General features: G+C 46.1%; 1 protein-coding gene across 3 annotated transcripts; it reads right to left on the reverse strand.

Annotated features, from left to right (window-relative positions):
* Positions 1-512: 512 nt before the first annotated feature.
* prrc2a (proline-rich coiled-coil 2A) lies at positions 513-22,888 on the reverse strand. Of its 3 annotated transcripts, none has more exons than XM_084081086.1 (16): positions 22,782-22,888; positions 19,786-19,937; positions 17,961-18,138; positions 17,518-17,614; positions 16,628-16,709; positions 16,378-16,521; positions 15,682-15,908; positions 13,239-13,308; positions 12,725-12,904; positions 11,172-11,274; positions 9,309-9,498; positions 7,803-8,370; positions 7,242-7,495; positions 5,341-5,722; positions 4,491-4,710; positions 513-4,331 (listed from the first exon to the last, which is right to left on the reverse strand). In XM_084081086.1, the coding sequence occupies exons 2-16, from the start codon at positions 19,898-19,900 to the stop codon at positions 1,283-1,285; spliced, it is 5,859 nt and encodes a 1,952-aa protein (XP_083937212.1). In that variant the 5' UTR covers positions 19,901-19,937; positions 22,782-22,888; the 3' UTR covers positions 513-1,282. The 3 variants fall into 3 exon arrangements, with proteins under 3 accessions (XP_083937212.1, XP_083937214.1, XP_083937213.1); XM_084081088.1 differs by having other exon boundaries at positions 12,725-12,882; positions 13,220-13,308; XM_084081087.1 differs by having other exon boundaries at positions 22,556-22,856.
* Positions 22,889-23,205: the final 317 nt, after the last annotated feature.

Consider the following 23,205-nt stretch of genomic DNA (forward strand, 5'->3'; position numbering starts at 1 on the left):
AGCATAAACCATTTTATGAAAAGTAAATAGGATAGTCAAACATTCGTCTTTACTTCAATCATGACCCAGATATTCACTGAACTCTTTTTTTTGTCTCGTAATAAGTTGGTCTCCTCTTGGCTTGAAAGCATCTTTGAAAGTTTCCTTATGGGGGAGAGAGGTCACTGAGGAAATATTGGTTGTTAAAATAAAGCCATCAAGCGATCAATTCAGCCTTTTAGGGTAAACAAAGCTCTGTTAATAGGAGAGATAAATCATTCTTGGGAAAGGCAGGGTGAGCCTTTACTTCCTCTAAAGGAAAAAGCAACTTAGAACAATGAATACTAGAGCAGGTCATCAACAAAATTATATAATAAAAAAAAAAACACTATCTGTATGAGCAGCAAAAACATTGATATTCCAGACAAATCAACTTAAGTGTGGGTGAGCAGTAGTACTTCAATGGGTCTGTTATCACAGTAATCAAAGATGTACTTTTAAAAAGGAGATCAAAAACTCAGAGGAAGGTGGTAAATTGTATAAAAAGGTATTTTAATGACCTGCTTTGCAGAAGAAGGAAGAAAATAATACACACCCCTATTTTTTTTTTTCTCATGAGGGAGGGAGGCTGAAACAGAACTGACACATGAGGCCCAAAAAAAAAAACACAACACAAGAGAAAAACATCTTATGGTACAATTGTTCTCGTTAAAAGAACCTGCATTGTCCGTCCTTTCGGGGAAGGAGGGAGATGCAGAACTGCACTACTGAATCCCGCCCAGCCCAAAGCGTGGCAGAAATATACACAGGTACATAAATATAAAAATCAGCCGTCTCCAATGTTTTGCCAATTCATCCCATGTTGTGTTTCATGTTGCACTGCATCCACATCACTGTGTATGGAGATGTCATATATTGTGCTTGTATATGCATGTGTGGATTTTTTTGTGTGTGTGAATGTCTTCAGTCAAAAACTATGTGTGCGTCCTCAACAGAAACACATGCCTATTGAATCCAACAGGAGTGACATTCTTGCAGGATGTGGGGTGGGGCAACTGAAAGGGGAGCAGATGGAGAATTTTCAGTAACGGACGGTAGACAGCAGATTGATGGAGACAAAGGGGCCCGGTGGGGTGGAGGTGGGGGTTAGGTACTAAAGTGTATGTGTACACTGTCTGCACTCATTGTACAATGTGCTAATTATGTTAAGGGATGACAACGGATAAGAGACAAAAGAATGATGGAGGACTAAACATGTAAAAGTAGGGGTGGGGTTCGTCTGAAATGTTTAGAAATCTTTTAATCACTTCCTATTTTTAGGGGAGGGCCAGTTGCCCCGCCTTTCTCCACGGCTTCCTCCTCCATTACCGGCAGAGGCCCCGCCCCCTCCCGGTGGGCCTCGAGGACCTCTTCCTCCACCTCCTCCTCCTCCTCCTCCTCCTCCACCACCACCTCCACCTCCTCCGCCAACGTTGACCCTGCGGTTCTGTCGCTCCATCCCCGGTCGCTGGCTAGAGAAACTCCTCTTGTTTGCTGACTCCTTTCCTGACATGTCTCGCTCTACAACACCTCCTCCTCCAGTTCCACCTCCCCCTCCTCTCCCCATAGGGTGATGGTGGTGGTGGTGATGATGGGAGGAGAACGACTTCTCTCTGAACTCTGTGAAGTCGCTGCTCTCGGAGGCCGTCTCCCACTCCTCGTTGGCCTGGTCTGAATTCTGGTTGGAGAAGTCGGGGGACTTGGCCCCGTGGTTGTGGTGGTGCTGCGGGTGGGGGTGGCTTTGCCCTGTGTTTCCTTGGTTGTAGTGGTGGTGGTGGTGGCTGTTGGTGTTGCCCAGATGCCCCCCGCCTCCCCCACCGCTGCTGCTGTTGTTGGTCAGAGTGGTGTTGTGGTTGGTGTTCGGGGCGTGGCCTGTTAGAGGAGCTCCTTCAGCATCCTGAACAGAGTTCAGTGAGGGAGAGGAGGGCCTTCCTCCTCCGATGACCCCAACTCCTCCTCCGTTGACGCGAGCGGCATTCTCCCTCTCCTTCAGGCGGCGGAAGCGAGGTGGTTTGTCCTGCTGGTGTTGGGATCGCCCGTGGCGACGGCGTCTCGGAGGGCGCTCGAACCCGGCGGGGGGGAATCCACGGCCGCCAGACACTGGGGGTGGGTTTGACGTTGAGTTTGTTGAAGAATGCTGGGTCGCCACACCTCCGTTCTCAGAGGAGCCCTGGGGTGTGGGGGGTGCAGAGGTCGGTGTTGACTGAGTGGGGTTCGCCCCCTGATTCTGGGCTTGACCTCCGTCAGCTGACTTGTCCTTCTTCTCCCCACCACCATTCCCACTGCGACCCGCGTCTTTGGGGCTGGATGACTGACCTGAGGCCTGCTGTTTTCGGACAGAGGATGATGATTTGGCAGACCAAGCGTGCGAAGCTGGTCCTGGGCCAGTCCTGTGCCCTCCGGCCAGGCCCCCTGCGTTGCCACTGCTCCTGTAGATGCCCCCTCCACTGCTGGCTCCACCTCGACCCCTCCTGGAGGGCACACCCCTCGGGGTGAACACTCTGGCGTGGGAACCTCTGGGTGGAGCAGACGAGGCAGGGCCTCCGGCGGGAGTAACGTTATCTGAGCCGTTCTTAGCATTGGGTTTCCTGCCGTCTTCCTTGTCTGATTGGCCAAGGTCACTGCCTCCACTGTCGCTGCCTGTCTCAGAGCCCCTCTGCCTCCTCCTCTTTGGGATCTCCTCGTACTCTGAGCCCTCGCTGCGCGTTTCACTGCGGTTCCTGGCTCGGGCCGGGTTGTGTTGAGAGCGGTCATGGCCGTGCCGGCCTCCTTCCCCCTTGAACTCCTGGTGGAATCCTCCGGCTGTGGAGGCGCGGTAGTCTCTGCTGCTCCTGCCGCTCACCCGGCCTCGACCACTGCTCGCTGGACCGGCGCTGGCCGTGTAGGTGCCTCGGAACCCGCGGCCGCGCCCGTAGAACTCCCCTCCTCGACCACGGCTGGCTCTGCTGCCTCTGGACGAGACACTGTGGTACGAAGAGCTGCCTCCTCTCTCAAAGGAGCGCTCTCTCTCCTTCCTGGACGATGGACCAGAGAACCCTGAGGAGGTGGTGTTGTCAGCATCTTTGGGCCCTCTACCAGAGCCTGACCCTCCTCCTCCTGAAGACCGCTCCTTCCCTCCAGGCCTGGGTTTGCTCGTCTGCGATGGCTCCTCTTTACCAGAGGGAGCTGAAGCACTCTGGGAGCCGGAGGAGGTGTCTTGCTTTGCTGAGGAGGGCTGGCTGACATCTTGTTCTTTATCTTTGCCAGGTCCTGCATTCGCCTTCTCTCCACCCTCACCTTCACCTCCTTCTCTCTTCATCTCCTTCAGCACGGGCTTCTTAATGGGACCTGCCCTCTTGTTGGCATTGCTGCCTCCTGATTGGTTGGAGGTTTTATGGTCATGGGGGGTATTGGATGAGTCCTCCCCTCCTCTGGAGTTGTTCCCCCCTACTCCTGCATTATTGGCCCTCCTGCCATGAGAGGAGGCGCCTGCTGTGTTGCTGCCGGGCCGGGGGCCCCACTGGGTCTCCGTCTTGTGCTCCCGCCCGCCCCGCTGGTTGACTTTGGGGTGGGGATGCTGCTGAGAATGGCCGCTGTGCTGGGAGGGAGGCGGGCCGGCATTCAGGGAGGTGTGGGGAGTGTACGGTGGTTTCTCCTGCTTCACGTGGCTGCTGGCACCACTGGTATTACTGGTAGCACTGGGACCAGCAGCGCTGTGCCCTGGACCAGCTTCAACCTCCCTCTGAGTGGGGAGGTGGTGCAAGGCAGCTTTGTTACTCACGTCCTCCCTGGCGGAGGAGGAGGAGGAGGAGGACGAGCAGGATGAAGACAGGGAGGGCTGATGGAGTGGAGGAGAGGGGTCACCCTTCTTGATGGGTGCCTCGCCCCCCCGCTCACGGCTGTTGTCAGACTTGTGTTGGTGGACAGGGAAATGTGACTGGTGTGGGTGGTGGCCGTGGTGGGAGTGATGGAGATGAGAGCTGCTCTCCATGGGGGAGAGGTCCGCCCGGCCGTTGCGGTCGTAGTGGGGGTGTGGGGTGCCCCAGATCTGGCCTTGCTGGGAGCGTTGAGGCCCCTCGTCCTGGTGGCTGAAGCTTCTCTCACCTCCCCTCTGCTGCTGCTGCTGCTGCATCCTGGACCCCTGGTCGGGGGGGAAGTTACTGTAGTTGCCTCCCCGGCCGCCCATGTAGTGATGGGTGGGGTGGGTGCCCCCCTGACTCCCCACCTGGGTGCCCACTGGCGGTGGGGTCTGGTTGGAGGAGACAGAGGTGGAGCTGGGCTGCTGGATGGGCCCCAGTCCACCCTCTCGCATGCGGTGTGGAGGGGTGTCACTCCTGTTAGGACAATACAGACATTAAATGCCTTCTCAGTAGAACTGATTGAAAATGGTTTTAATACAATATATAGGGGATGTGATCAAGGAATTTAAATACCGGTATATATTAAGTCTAGGATTGATCACATCTTCAGTCTCCTGCCTCGTGTCTACCTACCTGGGTCCTTTGGACACTTCCTCTTCCTCCAGAACCTGCTTCTGTCTGAGAGGGGAGGTCAGGCCCCGGCCTTCTCCGCCCCCAGGGAAGACTTCCGGCCCCCAGGCCAGCTTTGGGTCCATGGGAGGTGTCCCACGATGGGGGTGTCCTGGATGCTGCTGTCGGTCAAACGGGTCAGACCCAGAGCCCCCTGAATCCGACCGCTCACGGCCCATAAGCCCTAAACCAGAAGGATGGAATAATATTTAACATTGACATGAACACACACATCTTTATATTAAGGGTTCAACAGTACATGTATTTGCAGTTAACTATTCAGTACTGTGCTTTCTCACACTCACACACACTCTCACACACACACACACACACACACACACACACACACACACACACACACACACACACACACACACAATTACTATGTACTTGTCTTGAATTTGTCAAATGTCTCCTTGCAACACAGCATCCGTTATTATAATGCTGTACCTAATGTACTGTGACTGAGTGTCTGATTTATTTTAAAGTTGTGGATTCTCAGTTCTTGGGCCTCCTCTTACTCCCAGTGCAACACGGTGCAAAAAAACGCAGCGCAAGTGCGTTTTTCATTGCTAGTTTACAACAGACACAGTTGTCGTTTTAACGCCAAGTGTCCACATTGTATTGTAAGTACTACAAGCGTTCATCTGTGTTGACCCTGATTTTCCCAATTATTTTCTTTGGAATATGTGTCTGTACCCTATTAATTATTTGAACTGCCTTAACGGTTTCTTCACTTTATTACTGCGGTTTTCACATCATGCTCTGCTGCATTCCTTTCTCTCTGTGACACCTCTCTGTCTGGTCCACTCACCAGAGGGGTGCATGCCAGCAGAGTAGTAGTCCATGGGTGGGGGACGGCCCTGCATCATGCGGGGGTCCATGTAGGGCATCATCATCCAGCGAGGGTCAAAGTTCATCGGCAGGGGCGGCGGCCGTCCCATGTTACCGGGCTGGTAGAGCGGTCCACCCTGCTTAGGCCCTTGTCCAGGCTGGGGAGTAGAACCCGGGGAGGGACCTTGTGGGGCTTGTGGCTGGGGAGGCAGCTGGCTTTGTGATGCCTGGTTGTGTTGCTGCTGTTGTTGCTGCTGCTGCTGCTGCTGCTGCTGTTGCTGCTGCTGCTGCTGCTGCTGTTGTTGTTGTTGCTGCTGCTGTTGTTGTTGTTGCCACTGCTGCTGTTGTTTCAACAGCTGCTCCTAAACACAACACAAACAACATAACAAAAACCCAGTTCAGCATTTTATGGTTCTGCAGGTGTCTAGCCGAGTGTCTGCTCACAAGCTCACCAACTACTCGACCGATCAGCGAACAATTTTCTTGTGCAAACATCCATTAGGCCACAAACGTACCTGTACTGCCCCCCCCCATTTGACATCACTATTATCAAGGCACTCCTCCTAGTGGAAATTTGCGGTCTCAAATTAATTACTTTATCCACGAAATGTTAATTCGTCATACTGTACAGAACACAAGTATATTACAGTAACCAAAATCTCCTTTGACAGCAGGGAAAATGGACTCCCCTAACAGCATGAAAACTCAAGGTAAATGTGAAATGAATCAATATTGATCAACTTGCATGGCCCATTTCTCGCCTACATTTTCTAAAAATCTGAAACTCTTACAAAAACAGATAGTTTCCAGAGTTTATTATTGTTATTGTGTTATTTTCAGCCCACTTCTTCTACATTAGCAATGCCCACAAACTGGCTGCAAATGACTCGGCGACAGCGATTTGGCAAAACCTAGCAAAAAGTCACTGCCAGTGTGAGTGCAGGCTAAAGGTTGTGCAGCTCTCTGCTCTTCTCCCTGTCCTTTTAGCAGTACAGGGTTTATAATAGCAGCTCTGCTGCAGTGAGAGTAGATTTGCTGTAACAGCATTCTTTTCATGGACCACAGGGAGAAGGAGTTACCTATGAGTTGATACTCTCATACAGGCAACATCAAAACTGCAATGCAGCAGTAACTATTTTAGGTCATTGATTTTATTTATTTAACCAGAGCTGCTGCTATTTTGTTTGGATGGTTTATAAAGATGTAGATTACATTGTAAGGCTGTAGAACAGCAGCGTTTAGTAACGGTCACTCGTTTGTCACTGACCTGCATTCACTTTTGTTTGAAATGCACTATAACTATAACTATAACTAACTATATGCACTATAAAAATATATTTTGGTATCAATTATTTTTTATGTTTTGAGTAGCCAGTGATTTATATCCATTTAGTCATTATGACAATTAATCCTCCACACACATTTCTGTGTTGTCACCGCTGTTATACTCTACTGGGTCACCTGCCAGTGAGAATCCCCCATCAGGACATAACTCCTCCAACCTCCTCCCGTTCAGCCGTTCAGCCGTAGGATTCGCTAGCGCAGCGACAAAGATCGCCCTCCGCTGCCCAGCTAGTGAACGAACAATTTCGTTCACGGGAATGATTTGTTCAAATGATTCGTTCAGTAGCGCTATTGTCTAGTGAAAAACAACACAACCGCACCGCTGTCTGTCGCGGGAACCGCTCGCTCTCCCGTCCTGTGTACGTGGGGGGGCATGAACGAAATCGTGAACGTAACAGTTTCAAGAAGTGAACGGGTTCCTTCACGTTCACGGCAAAGAACTAGTTCTTATGAACCAACGACTCGATCATGAACGAACCATCACTAGCGTGTTAGTGTAGATATGCTCAGCAAGCCAGATGTGCCATGGATCCTTACCTGCTGCTGTCTCTGAAAGCGTGGAGGAAGAGACTTCTGATACTTGGAGTATCCCTGACCTGGAGGACCACTGCCTTGGCGACCAGCTCCTCCTCCAATATTTTCCACCTTCACCGGGTCCACACCACCCCCACCTCCTCCAGAGCGGAGGTGAGCGTTGGCCAGCGGCTCTTCCTTGCTCTCACCAGGGATAGGAGCCTCCGGAGGTGGCTGCTGTGGTTGGGGCCCTTGGGGCTGAGGACACTGCTGGACCTCTGGACATGGGATAGAAGACACAGAAATAATACAAATGCTGTTTCAAAAGGTATTCATATTACTGGATTCATAGAAAATGTTAATCTTTGTTGCGGGAAACTTCAGACCCAGACAGTTACAGCAAACAGCTATAGAGTTTAAACCAGAGGTTTCTCTTCTAGAGGTGGAGGTCTTACATGAGGGTCAACAGTAGAGCCAAATATTCCATTTCATGAGCTATATGGGCCCTTGGTGTAAACTCAATCTTGAGCCATTGGGTCTTGTGATCAGCAACTGTTAACTAGGATTGACAGTTAGTTAACTCACCGGCATTGGAATCGTAGCTGCTATTGCTGCTGGCCCTCTGTCGGTCATCAACCGCAGGCCCTGGGACCTGCTGAACAGTGAGCAGCGGGGGTTCTTCAGGGTCCACGCAGGGGGAGGGGGGCTGGCTGATGTTGGGGGACGATGCTGAGGCAGACAGCGAGGGGCTGGGGCTGCCGGCTGTAGCGGCTGTGGACGTCCCATCCAGACTGGGAGGTTTGCTGCTGCAGCTGGCTCCACTTCCTCCCTGCTGCTGCTGCTGCGCCTTCTCATCCAACCTCTTCAGCTTCTCAGCGCAGGCGGCTCTCCTCTCCTCCTCCATCCTTTTCTCCTCCTCGTCGCGGCGTCGGCGGGCTCGCTCCACGGCAGCAGAGATCTCAGTGGACGACTGCTTCCGGCGTTGACGCCAGGTCTCGTCCTCATCCTCCTGGCCCTGGGGCCCTGGAGGTGGGGCCAACAGACCGGCCTGGGGGTGAGGAGGAGGCGGGGGGGTGTGGCCTCCTGCTGGTGCAGGCTGGGATGAGCTCGTCTTCCCAGGGCCAAGAGAGGAGGACTGGTTATGGGGTTGGTCCTGAGGAGACGAGAAGGAATCATCATAATAGAGAAGGGAAATAAGCTTTAGACGCAACAATGATGACTTACGGGCGATCACACTGAGATGAGTTTGCTTAAAACACACCACCTGCAAATCCATCGTTTTCCTACAGTATGATACAAATGGTGTGCATTCCTCTTAACATAACACACATTGCGTTTTCTGGCATTTTAAGCACACACACAAATATTAAAATATTTGCAACTTTTTGGTGCAAGGGGCAGCGTCACACCAGACAACCAATCAAGTCAAGCAAAAGGCAGCCGATAGCAGGCATCATTATTACTTCCTTCCTGTCTGATTATGTTTGATGGTAATAAAATGGCCAATGTTGATGAAAAGCTCATCCTTGTGATCTGTTTTTGCCCAGCATGGTCTGCCTTGGCATTTCTTAAGTGGCTTGTGTCTGTAGCGACATTTCACGTATGATCACAGGCTTAATTTATAATTTGTTGCACAACTCTTTCACTTGAGAAAATGCACCGTTTTTGTTAAGTAAAAAGGGCTGTGCGACAAAGTACAAATTAGCCTTATTCAATGATGATGACTCAAAAATAAACTTAAAAGAACTATAAAGAATAATAGATGGAAGAAACAATCTAAAGATGACTATGGGATGTCTATGCAAAGTGAATGCGTTCTTCTATGAGGCCCTATCCTCAGATATCTACCTGTCGGTAAAAGGAGTAGGGCCCCTGTCCGAGCAGCGGCCCAGGTGGGGGGGAGGACTGCTCCCGCGGACCACCCAGTCCCGGCCTGCGCCCCTGTGTACAGGCAGGTACACACAGTTAACCAAGCTCCACCACAGTGCGCTACGCATTTAGATACGGCACTCTAAAGACAAGCTTCGCTTCATAACATGCACAACCTCTTCCATCCGTTTTGTAGCGTGTCCTGCCTGGCAGACGACCTACCTGGTAGTTTGAGGGTGCAGCCTGCGCCCTCCAGCTAGTGCCTCCCTCCTCGGCCCATCCTGGCTTACTGGAGGGGGGTGGGGTGGCATCATCTGCGATGGAGGGAGGGGTGCGACGTGTCTCGCCTCCACTGTCTGAGGCTCGGGTACGAGAGATCACAGGGGGGCCGTCCTGAGACCTCTGCTGTTCCCTGATGGAGCAAAGAATAAAAACATTATCAACATGGTAGACTGGACTAAATAAACCACATAAGCCTCTTTACAACCACTACATTATGTAAATAAACATAGAGCAACACATACAAATCAATTTCTACCTGATTATGTTCATTTACGTGTCAAGATGGCTGGTAGTGTACACTACATGTAAACTAACCTACCATCCACAGTCAAAATCTACCAGCATAGGACTGGTGGTAAATGTTAGAAAAAACAGTCATGTAGTCTATTTTCTAATGGCAAAAAGTACTGCTTCATGTATGAGCTTTAAAGAGAGAAATCAAAGCCGTGTCTGTGAAAAAGTCCATCCATCACTGGCTCATCGAGTGAGTGTAAAACATGTATGGTCTGCGCATGTAAAACCCTTTTTGTTTTTCAGCAAATCTCTTACTTACAGCAACATTGATGCTGTGAAGCAGTTCTAAAGTGAAGCATTTATAAAGATTGCCATTGGGTCAAGGAGACATACCTGAACAAATAAATCACACACAGACTGACCTACTCAAGCAAGTGTGTCTAGTACAGTGAGAAAGCCTAATAAGTGTCATGTACCTCTGAAAAACAAAAGTCCAGAACGGTTTCAATAACAAAAAGATTCTGTTCATTTCAATCTGGCATGAAAATCAACTTGCAGAGGGTTTAGGCGGTGAGAAATCTAGGCATGTTACTGATTGGAAAAAAAGGGGTGGGTAAACAACACTGAGCCTCCACTATAGGGCATCGCAGTTGCGGCCACTTCCTGGTGCCACTGCAAAATACTCAATGCATTTTTCCCATTGACTTTTCCAAAAATATTTATATCAATTCATTTAAGCCTAGAATCAAGCTATCCAGGCTCCCAGTGAATCATGACCATTAAACGTTTTTTTCTGTGATTTATTTTATTTTATATTTAATTATATGATATACTATATTTAATAAATACCCTTTGTTTTGCCGTTTTCAAAAAAGTTTTTTCACAGAATCAAACGTTTTATGGTCATGATTCACTGGGAGCCTGGATAGCTTGATTCTAGGCTTAAATGAATTGATATAAATATTTTTGGAAAAGTCAATGGGAAAAATGCATTGAGTATTTTGCAGTGGCACCAGGAAGTGGGCGGGAACTGCGATGCCCTATACCCTTACTGTTTAGCAATTTGTCTAGTCTGTCAAGTCGAACGTACTCAATTAGTCACATTCATTTGCTTGTGGAAAAATGTACAAACTATATCACACTGAAGCAAATATGTGGTGAAATTTATGAATGTTGCGTTGACACACATTGCCTTTCTTTTTGAAAAGCAATTGAAATGTGTATTTCAGATGTTTTAATAACCTGTGGAAATCCTGTCTTATCGTTTGTAAACACGTTACCTATACAATGACAGCTTATAACTATTGCTAAATTGACCTTAGATTCAAAGGGATTTTAGCTGTCACTAACTCATACAATTGCAAGCAGCAAAATGTTGCTGTGACACATTATGTTTTGGGTATTTATTTTTATGCAAGAGCATAATAAGCCATTTGGGACTCTAAATCTGGTTAAGTAGAGTTGCAGTGCAGTGCATAATCATGTGTAACAAACTAGTACTCATTCACAGGAAATGGAACGTGTATGCAGTAACAAAGAATGCTTATTTGTTGCATCCCTACAGCATACCGTGTGCCGTTTTTACTCTCGCTCCTCTCCTCGTCTCCATCTTCCTCTCCTTCATCGTCACTGAACTTCAACTTGGCGGAGTAATCAATCTCCTCGTGTGCCCCTGTTGGCAGAGAAAACACCAGAAGAGTTTGAACTGAGTGTAGAACTACTCCTGCCTTTGTTAACACAGACCACTTTATGAAGATTCAAAGTATCCTGCACACCTCAGACATTAGAATCTGCAACAACTTAACTATGTAGCTGATAAGGACCAGAAGGGGATTTACTTTTGTAAGTGTGTCACTGTGGAATAATGGAGAACGTCACCATTTTATACCCCCACCCCTCCTTTCTCTGTAAATATACCTTAGGATTCTACTGAGCTGAGCTTTATTCAAATATGTTTTGTATTGTACGTATTACTGCTTAATTGAGTACAATGGACCATAATGGACACAAGATACTGGGGCCTTTTGTGTTATCCTTTTAGCATAACCTTTGACTGTACTACATGTACTGTTAATAATTGTGTTAATATAGTATTCAACCAATCAATACAGAGTAGGGGTGCAACAGTTAACAATCAAACCAATACTGTAGATCATTTTAAAAATCATACGTAATCGATCATTTTATACAATAATCCATGAATAATCAATCCCTATTTTGGCCATGTCATTTTAGGTGAAAAGTTGGAACAAAATGTCAAACATAGTGAAAAAAGCTGATCTACAAGTGATCCTTGTACACCGTTGTGCAACAAAGTATAAAATAACGCCTAAGTGGTTAATCAATCTGTTGATATATGAAACAATATTTGAAAGCGCTATGGATTATTCGATTAATCAAAAATGTAATCAATAGAATAATCGCAAAGAAAATAATTGATATTTGCAGCCCTAATACAGAGCAAAAGTGAGTGTTAGACAGAAACGTTTACTTTACAACCACAACGTCATGAATTTGTTAAGGACCAATGCCGTTTCATCGTTCTTCTGAACAAATGCAGAATATCATTCTGGGGTGGGGGCAATACACACGTCATATCTGCCTCTCCTGCTTTGATAAACTTGATACATCTCTCCTCTAAGAGTGGTAGATGGTTGTGCTTGCTGGAGCCCCTCTGCGGCACGAAACATGATATCTACAATACGTCTAAATGTGTTCACAAACGTCAGTCTAACTCAGCCGCACCAAATCATCACCTCTTAAATCATTTACACACCAGAAGCACAGAGTCCTGTGCAGTTATGCAATATGGAAAGTGTACATTAGCTGTACGTCTCTGGGATAAATCATTGAACATAAGGCTGGCTTATGACAGCGCTGTTATGTGTTTTTTTAAGGAGAACTTGTAAGTGACAGCTTCCTTTATGGCCAGGGGAAGTAGAGTATTCTGCCTTGTGTTCATTTTTGGATACACAACTTAAACAGAGATGGAATTATTCTCCCTTTACAACCATTTCATATTGTTCATAAAGATGTATGGTAGAATTCAAAATATTTCCCAGCCCCACACGTGAGTGAGTGAGTGAGTGAGTGTGTGTGCATGCGTGCATGAGTCTTCTGACCTGCCCAGCCCTCATCTCCATCGTGGTTCAGCTCATCCAGCTCATCCAATTCCTTCAGGTCGTCCTGTTTCAGGATGGAGGGGCGTTTCACTACCTCTCCTCCCCCACCGCGAGGACCTCCCTGGGGCCTCCCGTCAGAACTCCCCTGGCCACGAAACCTGAAGCAAACAGCAGCAGGGGCTTTGTTCGGTTATTTAAGTTGGATGGGATATTTCTGTCTTTTCTGCAATGTCTATGTGAGATCTGTACCCATTAGTATCCCTTAATTCATTAATTATGTGTCTCTGAATAATGCAAAAATGATTATCATCGCAAAACACTCTTTTAAATCAGCAAAAAGACATCATTTTGAAATTACAATCCTATCGCAGTTGGAGCTTGTCAAAGAGTCTATAAAGGCAACAATCGTGCAGTTTGTATCACATAGGAAAACCGATAAAATCATTGTTTACAAGGAATCATTGTTTTGTCGATAGACCTTTTTTAAGAGCATACCTAGGGGGAGGACCTTCACCAGGTGGAGGGTACCTGTAGGGCCCCTGGGGGCCATAGGGGGGCGGGAATGGCAGGTAGGGAGGATACATCTGGAAGAGAAGGAAAGAAATAATACTAAACATAATTATGTTTGTAACAAGCGATGGTCTCCTGCCGTTATTCAACTATTAAAAACCTCCGTGGAGAAGGACGCTCTTCGGGTACAAACTTAACAGGTTATGTAATAAGTCCTAATACTGGGACATATGCTATGCTATCAAGAACAGTATACAGCTGCGTGTTGTTTTTAAACCATCAGAAGTAATAGGATGGACACACAGACTTCAGAATAGGATGGACACACAGACTTCAGACGTCTTGTCCTGACACTAAGGGCAGGTACACACTGCAGGACATTAGGTCCGATATTGCTGTCGCCGACCTTTTTTGGCGCTCGCCGACAAAACCTCCCGATCTGACGCAGATCGGCCTTTGATCGGCGAGATAATGCTCGCTGTGTGTGAAAGGCTCCGCGACACGATGTGGCTGCGATTCTCCGCTCTGCGACGGCTTTCCGACCGTTTTCAGATAACTAAACTGTTAGATATTCAACTATGTCCCAGACAGGACAGCAGACAATATCATACAATATGAAAGGACCTGCGACCAACTTGCGAGGAGATGCACGCTACAGCCAATGAGAGAGCACATTACAGCCACATGGAAGGTCGGTGGACCTGACCACAACAAACAGATCCCCCACATAGTTACCGTCCAGTCCTGTATTAAGTTAAACATTATTATAAAACAGAATGAGAGTGAGTGAGCGAGCGTGCTCAAAGGGGGCCGGGGCTGTTTATTTGAGACTATTGCACAGAGATAGAGAGAGAAAGGCAGATACAGAGAGCGAGCGATCTGTGTGTGTGTGTGTGTGTGTGTGTGTGTGTGTGTGTGTGTGTCGTCGTTGTCTGTGAGTGAGTGTTGCCAGATTTTGCGAGAGAAATAAGCAACCAGGTTTGTGAAAACAATCCCAACAAAAGCGACTATGAGCACTTTAAGCCTATATACAAATACATTGGATACTTGAACATAGATGATCTACAAGCTCATGTTGTAGATAGGCTATTTTTAAAGAAGAAATTTGGGGGGGGGGGGGGTTGTGGAATATTTTAAAATCCACACAGATCTTTAAGGGGGTCTATGGCACAACATATTTTCAGAAGGTGGAGGTCTGCGCCTCTGCGGACAAATATTATTTTGGGGGTCCTTGCCATGAAAATGTTTGAGAACAACTGGTTCAAACAACATTAGGAAACAAGGCCAAAAAAAGCAACTACACTTTCAAGCAACTTTACAGAAAAACAATCCCAAAGTCGCTTATAATAAGCGGACATGGCAACTCTGTCACTGACCGCTTCTGCGCTCTTGGCGAGCGAGCGAGCGAGCGAGAGAGAGAGGGGGGGAGAGGGAGAGAGGCATATCACGGGATACGTCGATTCAAATGAATTGGAATAAACACAAATGTATGTATTGGGTCTGACTCTGGAGATAGCATCCTAGTGAACTATCCTACAGTGTGTCAGCCCTTGTCGGGGATCAATCGTGTTGTGAAGACCACAACGATATTATGACAGCCGATTTCAAGAAATAAACTCCTGCAATGTGTAATGCTTCACGATCAGATGACTCCCCAACCACTTTAAGGTCCTGCAGTGTGTACCTGCCTTAACTGCGACTACGCTGCGTGATTAGAGCGGGTGACGTCTCATGTTTAAAGTTGCTCCCAACACACCATCCAGATTTCAGCTGATAGTCAGCTGATTGCGTGAGAGGAAATAACTCCATACTCGGTGAATACATTAATGAATAACTTTATACCCAATTCCATCTAAATTAGCATGTAAATGCAAGAGTTTTTTTACATGGCAAAACCGGCACAAAATAGGCGATTGAATAACACAGACCATAGGGGTACAAACCTTGCTACAAGATGCTCAAATGATAAATAATATAGAATAACTAACCCTAAGGAGGAATTAAAATATTTTACTGACGTGAGAAAATCAGTAGCCAAATCATACCTAATGGTTGCATTCCAGAACTCTGTCTGTTTTTGTCTATTATAAAAGCATGGCAACTTTCTGTTCAGTTACTTGATGGGCCATTACTTGATTAGAATTTAAGAACTTGCCCAGTGCAACATGAAATGTCTGCATATCGCTGGCTGTGGGATAATGGAGATGCATACATTTCTGTGAGTTTGTAGGGAAAGCAGAAATGGGATACCGGTGTTATCAGTGCCCGCACGCTTCCCCTAAAACACACATTGCTGGCTTTAGTGATTGATGCACATGCGTGTTTCAACAATGAAGAGTCAGTCAGTTCAGTTCTCTCCTAATTCTCTAATGCGTTTGGCTGCTGTGTAATATGTTTTCACCTGGGTTACAAAGACAGAGGGGAATGTGAATAAGTGTAGAACTTACAAAGGGAGGCATGATGCCTCTGTACTGGGGGAACCCAGGTCCCACAGGGGGCTGAGGCAGGGGCAAGGCGGGACTGCCTGCCGGGGGGTTCCTAAGTGGCCCGTGGGGGGGTGCCTGGCTTCCCCCCTCCATCACCAGAGCCCCTCCATTGCCACCCTCTGCTACCCCTTCCCCAGACATGGTGGGTGGCATGGCACGGCCACCCCCATCCCGCCAGCTTGTAACGTCTGTGAAAAGAGAAGGAGAGGAGAGAAAGAGGACCAAGAGAGGATAGAGAGGAGGAGAGTAGGTCAGAGTGTTTTATGGTCTCTAATGGAATGAGATCAGAGAAGTGAAATCCATTTTTATCTTTGAGACAATCAAGATAAGAGTATGCAAGTACATTTAAAGAAATAAAAACAAGAAAATAAATAACAGATGTAGACAGTGTAGGACAGACAAGCTGAAAGACTGTGTAGGAAAGACAGACCGTAGGAAAGCTGAGACAGAGATGGTGTAAGAAAGACTAATAGTAGGAAAACTGAGACAGGAGACGGGATGGTATAAAAGCTACAGTAGAAAAGCTGAGAGGGAGACAGCGTAGGAGAGACAGATAGAAGACCCACTACTGACTCAGTATCGTAGACACGATTGTCTTCGTTTTTAATTGTTTCGCCCCAAATTGACACTGCAGTGATTATAATACGTGTGACTCACTCTGGGGGCGGAGGCTTGGTCCGGGCCCATACCACTGATCTGCAGTGGCCTGTTCTTTGACACACCTGTCCTGGTCGCCAGCCGCCTGCAGGGTGGGAAATTCCTCTCGAGAGAATGGCGACGGTTGGTTTGATCCCTTTCCACCTGAAATACAGGGGCTGTTATTATCAGAGAATAACAAAGGAGAAAAGGAACCGGTCCAAAGAATATAATGTGACAGAGATAAAAAGAAAAAATATTCAAGACGCACCATCTCCTTGTACTCCATGTGTAACACTGGCCTGTGCCCAGGACCTTGCCCCTGCGGCCTGGACCGAAGCTGGGGGCGGAGCCTACGAGAGACACACAGAACAGAACATCACACATCGTCGCTGTCAGGTGGAAACCTTGACCAAATGTATGTCCAAAATTGATACTTTTTCATGGACAAAATAATCTGTGTTCCAATCAGAATTCCAATGGATCCTATGTACCGGCAGTTATTTATTCACAAGCTCTTGTTAATACTTTCATTGGTTCAATATTTATAAATACAAGGTTTTTTCTTTAACCCATTAAGACCTGGAACGCATCTGTGTCACTTTTTGATTTGAGCTAAAAAGCATTATTTTAAACTTTGGCTATTCAAAAATAGCAGATATGCAAGCTCATAGCATGGCTTGTAGATCTGCTATTTTTGAAAAATCGTGAAAATGTGTGCAAATATGAATATATGTATTCTTTTAAAGTGAATATTTTTTAACTCAAATCTTTGCTTCTGGGGGTCCCTGGAACTAAATATTTTGAGATGGGGGTCGGCGGCCAAATACATGAAAAAGATTGAGCACCACTGATATAACATACGTTTTTCATAAAACTGTTAGGATTTAGGACACATTTGTAGAATTGGCTTCAGGTCTTAATGGGTTAATTAGCAAAAAATAGCCGATCTACAGCTCTAGCTTGTAGATCAGCTGTTTTTGCAAATTTAGCTCGACACTGTATTATGATGAAGTAGAGCATTAATTTACGAAAAAACATAAGTAGAAAAACATGGATACACAAGGTTTCTGCCCTACAGCAACGATATGTCAGCTGAGGCCCTTGTAATTCTCCCAGTATGTGACGGTGCTGTAATGGGAACACTGGGAGCTGTGGTACCTCTGGAACTGGTGGTGTTCTCGGCCGGGTCACTGCAGGAGTCTGTGAATCCACAGGCTGCTGCAACTCCGGCTGCACTGCTGACAATACATCGGTACTGAGAGGACGAGAGAAGGTGAGAGTTAAGAGATTGAAAGGGAAGTGTAGGTAGGTCTGTCACGATGATGACATTTTACTTGATGATTGCCATACATATGATTGCGATTAACGATTTAATTGTGTTTTGGGCATTGGACATTGCAACAAATACAAATTACATTTCTGTTTGCCTTTTAGACTTCGTAAACAGAAATGGCACAGGGCAGTTAAGACAAATAATTTCAATATACAAAATAGGCCATAATTAATAATAGTATACTTTTAAAGTAAAAATAAACTTGGGTGCAGAAATAGTTGATCTACAATCATCCAGATAATAGATATGGGCTCTAGTGAAAACATACCTCTTTGGGTCTGCTGGTTCCGGCTTGCTTGCCCATCCTGTGCCGTCTTTGGGAACGAGCGAGACGTTGGGGTCGTTGCCTTTGTTCTCCGCCTTCAGACTGGGCAGGCTAGCAGGGGGGGGCATGCGCCGCGCGGAGGCAACTTTACCAAGAGACTGCAGGCCATGGCGGGGAGGAACTGATATGGGGTGGTGGAGGGAGAAAGAAGAAGCCATTAGAGAGCGACCACTGAAATAAGACACCACATAGATGTGCACAGAGGGGAGGGAGGGGATGGTCGCTGTTCTGCATCTTAGCCGAACAACTAGGATGTATCATGTACGGCGGCCGTGATGAATTTTCTAGTTGAATGGGTCTGAAGAAGCTGGAGCGAATAGAGCAACAAAAATGTTACCTGGGAGCCATTAACAATAACACAGCCATAACACAATATAATAACATGGTGGGGAAAAGGGGCGCCGATGGCCTAACGGTTAAGGTGCATACCACATGCACATACTGTAAGCTCTGATGCAGCCTGACAGCGAGCCGCAGGTTCGATTCCTGAACTCGACGACGACTTTTGCAGCGTGTCACTTCCCGTCTCTCACCGTTTCCTGTCACTATATACTGTACTATCAAAATAAAGGTAGAAAAGCCCCCCAAAAAATAAAATAAACTGGTGGGGAAAGACGGTCTCATTTTCTGTCCAGCTGATGGCGTATTCTGCTCATAGTGGCACAGAAAAGCCTTCTCCGATTTCAGAGCTGTAAGCCTTCAGAAAACGGAATCTGTGCTGAATATCAATCCCTCATTTGTTTCCGGAGGCTGAGAAAAGCCACATCATTGCGCGGGTGTGTGTGGGGCTGTATTTTGGAAATGGGAACAGCTGCTTAGATCTGGTGGGGAGCTCCTGAATAAAACATAAAGTGGGGACGCGGCACTAAAGTCAAACTGCGTCCACAAGTGAGCCTCTGTCTAAGGTCAGGCTGAATCATTCAGAGGCTGGCCAACGCTGGGTTGATATAGCAGGACTCAACATGCACTGTTTCTCTGCTGCTGGCTACCTGACTGGAGTGGACACCACTCAGCCTAACATCTTATTAGAATGTTTTTGTTTCTTCACTTCGAAGTGCAATGGTATACACACACACACACACACACACACACACACACACACACACACACACACACACACACACACACACACACACACACACACACACACACACAACAGTCTTAACCACTTAAACCATGTATACTTTGTTGTACGTAAACAAGCAAAAATAGCTAATCTACACGCTCACAGCACATTGCAATGCATCATGAGCTAGACGATCTGTGATTTTTCCAAATGTTTGCATATTTTTGCCTATTATGACATACCCAGAATATAGTAAGTATGGTAGGGTTCATGTCGTTAAAACACCCCAGGTCTGAAAAAAAAAATAGGGAAAAAATCTGTGGAGAAATACGGTCCATCATCTACTACTGGCTTTGGAAATCAGCACTTGAGCCATTAGGGAGGACAGTAGGCTAATGCATCAAACAGTGAATGGAGACAATGCAGTGCAGCCAACCGCTTTTAATCCTGAGCCTAACTGGAAATCCAGCAGTCTGTCTCATTATACTGCAGCTAACTAATCTAATATACCCAACTAGCCGTACATCATCAAGAGAACAGAAGACTTTGAGAAACAAGGAAAGGGTATCCGTACAGTACAGGAAGAGGTCTAAGTCTTTCATTGAGCGACACGGCTGTACGACCAAGTATAAATATGCTATAATCCAATAGAGTAGATGAACATCACTGCATGTGCATACAATGAAAACCCAGGGTACTCACCAACAGGCTTTTGTGCTTCAAGGCTCTTTCCTTTGTATGTATCAAACAGGTTGAGAGACGCATACTTGGCTTTGCCATCCTTCCCCTTTGCAGTTTGCCCAGAGCGCTCTGACATTGCGCTGTCCGCTCATTGAGTATGGTGAGCCCTGAGACTAGGGGGGGGAGAGAGAGAGAGAGAAAGAGAGACATTTGACACCATTTCCACTCATGACCATGGAAAGTGAGAGTAAATGTGGTGCTGACTTGACAGGTACAAGTTCTAAACACAATTAGCACAAAAATACATATTGTAGCATGGCAAATTGACATGCCACAATTTTCAATATTTATACTTGCTGAGGCCAGGCAATTATGGAGGAGGTCTAAGTGGTAGTTCCATATGGTACAAGTGATGTGAATAAGCACTTAGGCTAGCAGACCATGTATAGTACAACACTGAAAACTTGGTAACATGAACCACTGTACTGAAGATAAAGAGGAAAAAGCAGAGAACCATAGTTGCCATGGTGACACATTATAAATGATATTCTATGCGTTGCCTTGAGATGGGATTGCCTCCATGGCAACTGCTTGGCTTGAGTCAATTTTACTGCACATCAATAAAAGATACTGGGCTGACATCTGTCCAGTCCAACATGATTTGGCTAACCAACCACACAAGGGTTAACCTTTTCACTTTGCTTGACCCATTTCCTATTAGTTTTATTGAATCTATTAAACTATGTCCATTTTAAGACTGAGGGATTCTGATGGATTAGAATGGGCAGATTGCCACAGCCTTGTTTGACACACTGACACCGTGTCCTGCATCAGGGTCACCCAGGCCTACAATTCTACATTTCAGTGTTCAGGTAGCTTGAGAACTGAAATGGCATCACATGCCATCACTGCTTTGTCAGGCTTATCCAACGTCTACAGAACAGGTAGCTGATGCAAGACTGGACTCATAGCAACAACACTGTAAACACAACAGTGCCATACTATAGTGAACATAACAGACTGAAGGACTGGAGAAAAACCCTGACCATACAACAAGAACAAGGCTCCAGATTATATGGTCTTAGAAGTACTATTGCGCACTAAACTACACTGTGTATGATTCCAATGTATAAGAGACACACCAGGGATGGCGACAAATTGTTTCCCACATTTACCCAGGGACACTGCATCTCGATAGTACAACAAGATTAGAAAATTAGGTCGTGGGATAGCTGGCCAACTACATGTTGTTCAGGGATTAACGGGACTGCTAGTAGGTTAGCAAGCCATGACTACTGCAGTACACACCAGAAAAAGGGCCTTGCATTGCTAAGGATGGGTAGGATGGAGAACACCACATAATATAAACCGTTAATCGTCATCATGGAAACGATACCGCAAAATCCTCAGTGTTTATTCAACTCTTAAGAGCATTGAAACATGGTCCAACATTGCTGCAGAATAAAATATCAACCTTATTAATATAAAATAATCCTGAAGAGGTAAAGCTAGTAAGTAGCCTGCTGCTAACTTTGCTGGGCCCAGGCAGCATTCACGTTGGGAGGGGGACTGCGATGTTTCATAACGATATTCTAGTACAGGGCAACACTTGACAGCTTTGGCTTTAACAGCGCAACATGGCCACTAACTTGCATCTAAGAATCAGATACTACTAAATCACAGACGGCCCATAAACAGCACACCACAATACACACAAATGGGTTTTATGAAGAGAACAAAACAAAATGGCGGTGAGGATAAGGGCCCGGTACGGTGGCGACCAGTTGCACAAAACCTTAGTTTTTCTTGCTGAAGATTTAACTCAAGGCTACGTTGAAAACAAGTCATAAATATAGCCTTAGGAATTCTTAATGCATTTTTTAGGGTAGTCTCGAGTTAAGAGATGCTTTGTGCAGCCACATTGTAGAGAGCACACTGACCGGCTGGTTGGCTAGCAGCAAAGCTAACAGTGGACTAATTTTAAGTTTATAACATGACCGTTACAACACTGTCATAACAGTGGACAAGACGCACGAACAAACACTGGTGGGTTAAGAGCGCATACATGTGATATGATTAATGTGATCGTATCATTATCGAGTCCTTAGGTGGCTTCCAGGCAATAATCTGCTATCCGTTACCTTACGTAAACGCTGCGATTTACGCACCTCGTCACACGAGCCCTTTTTTGCTCGACATAAATGACGCGTTATCGAAATAAATGAGGTTATTTTCAACTGGAAACTGAGTGTCGAAGTAGTTAGACGTAATTTTGGTGAAAACACGTCATTTTTTGGGCTCCAAACGTCCGTTCAGCGTCGACGTGTGTTGAAAATACCGATATTTTCGCTCGCGCGACACTTCGAAAAAAGACTCGTGTTGAAAACAAGGTTTATTTATTGTCACACAAGCGCAAAGCTCGCTCTTGCGGTAAAGTATCAATTGAAAGATGTAAACGTTGTTGTTTTTATTGTGACAAAACGCCTTGACCTATTTGAAAGAAAACAAAACATCTGGAGTTTCGCCGTTAGCTTAGCTCTGCTAGCTAGCCAGTTGGCTAACGTACGTTAGCCGGCTAGCTAGCAGAGCTGAGCTAACGGCTCCGTTCCAGCAGATAGACGCAACCCCCCCCCCCCTCGACCAGCTAAAACACATTGTAAGCTAACACCTTTTGGTTTGGTTAGAAAGGACGGTTCCTTACGACATAGTGGGGTTCTTCGCCCGTCAACACACAACCGAACGAGTGGTTTTATATTCGATGAAACATGTAAGGATTGAACCAGCCACTGACCTGGTCTTGTCCCGACTGGTCTCGAGGTTGTAATGAGGTTAGCTTACGATGCTAAGATGCCCCCAGCTAGCTAGCTGCTATAGCTAACGTTACCGTCGCAGATTTGCTTGCAGACTACAACACCAAGTTGATGTTTATGAAATAAAACAAAACAAAACCACGAATTCCGAGAAAACGGTTATTCGTGGGGGAAAAATCGTTATGTATATATAAAAAAGAGTCTTACTTGTGCTCCTTTTTTTTCTTTTCCCCACAAAACAAATGAAAAAGGAAAAAGAAAAGCGATCCACCGTCTCTACAAGAGCCGTCAGCGGCTACTGGCTGTTGGCTGAGATGGGAGCCGCTAAGAGGAAAAATAAATAATGGCACATAGGATTTACGTTGATTTATTTTTAATTATCTGCAGAGGGAAGAAATTAATAATGGCACATATAATGAAATGGCTTTATTTATAATTATCTGCACAGCTCAGTACACCATATTTATATTATTTAATGTTAATTTAATTATTTATATATGTGAGGTTTTGGACAGATTGATTAAGGTTGTTGGCTTTAAGTAGATTTCAAGAGATTTCAAGAGACAAGCGTAAAAAAAATGTACTGATAATATGTAGCCTAAGTAAAAATTACCGTGCATTACCTCTGAGA

This window comes from Gymnoscopelus microlampas (assembly GCF_963454915.1).
Source record: "Gymnoscopelus microlampas genome assembly, chromosome: 15".
Classification (NCBI taxonomy): Eukaryota; Metazoa; Chordata; class Actinopteri; order Myctophiformes; family Myctophidae; genus Gymnoscopelus; species Gymnoscopelus microlampas.

What these genes read in the sequence shown, in the direction of transcription:
- prrc2a (XM_084081086.1), bottom strand. Translation starts at nt 19,900, where the DNA reads ATGTCAGAGCGCTCTGGGCAAACTGCAAAGGGGAAGGATGGCAAAGCC. An exon ending in GAACACCACCAGTTCCAGAG is followed by an intron (nt 16,710 to 17,517) that starts GTACCACAGCTC and finishes TGTCTCTCGTAG; the next exon opens with GCTCCGCCCCCAGCTTCGGT. An exon ending in GAAGTGTCCAAAGGACCCAG is followed by an intron (nt 4,332 to 4,490) that starts GTAGGTAGACAC and finishes TTGTCCTAACAG; the next exon opens with GAGTGACACCCCTCCACACC.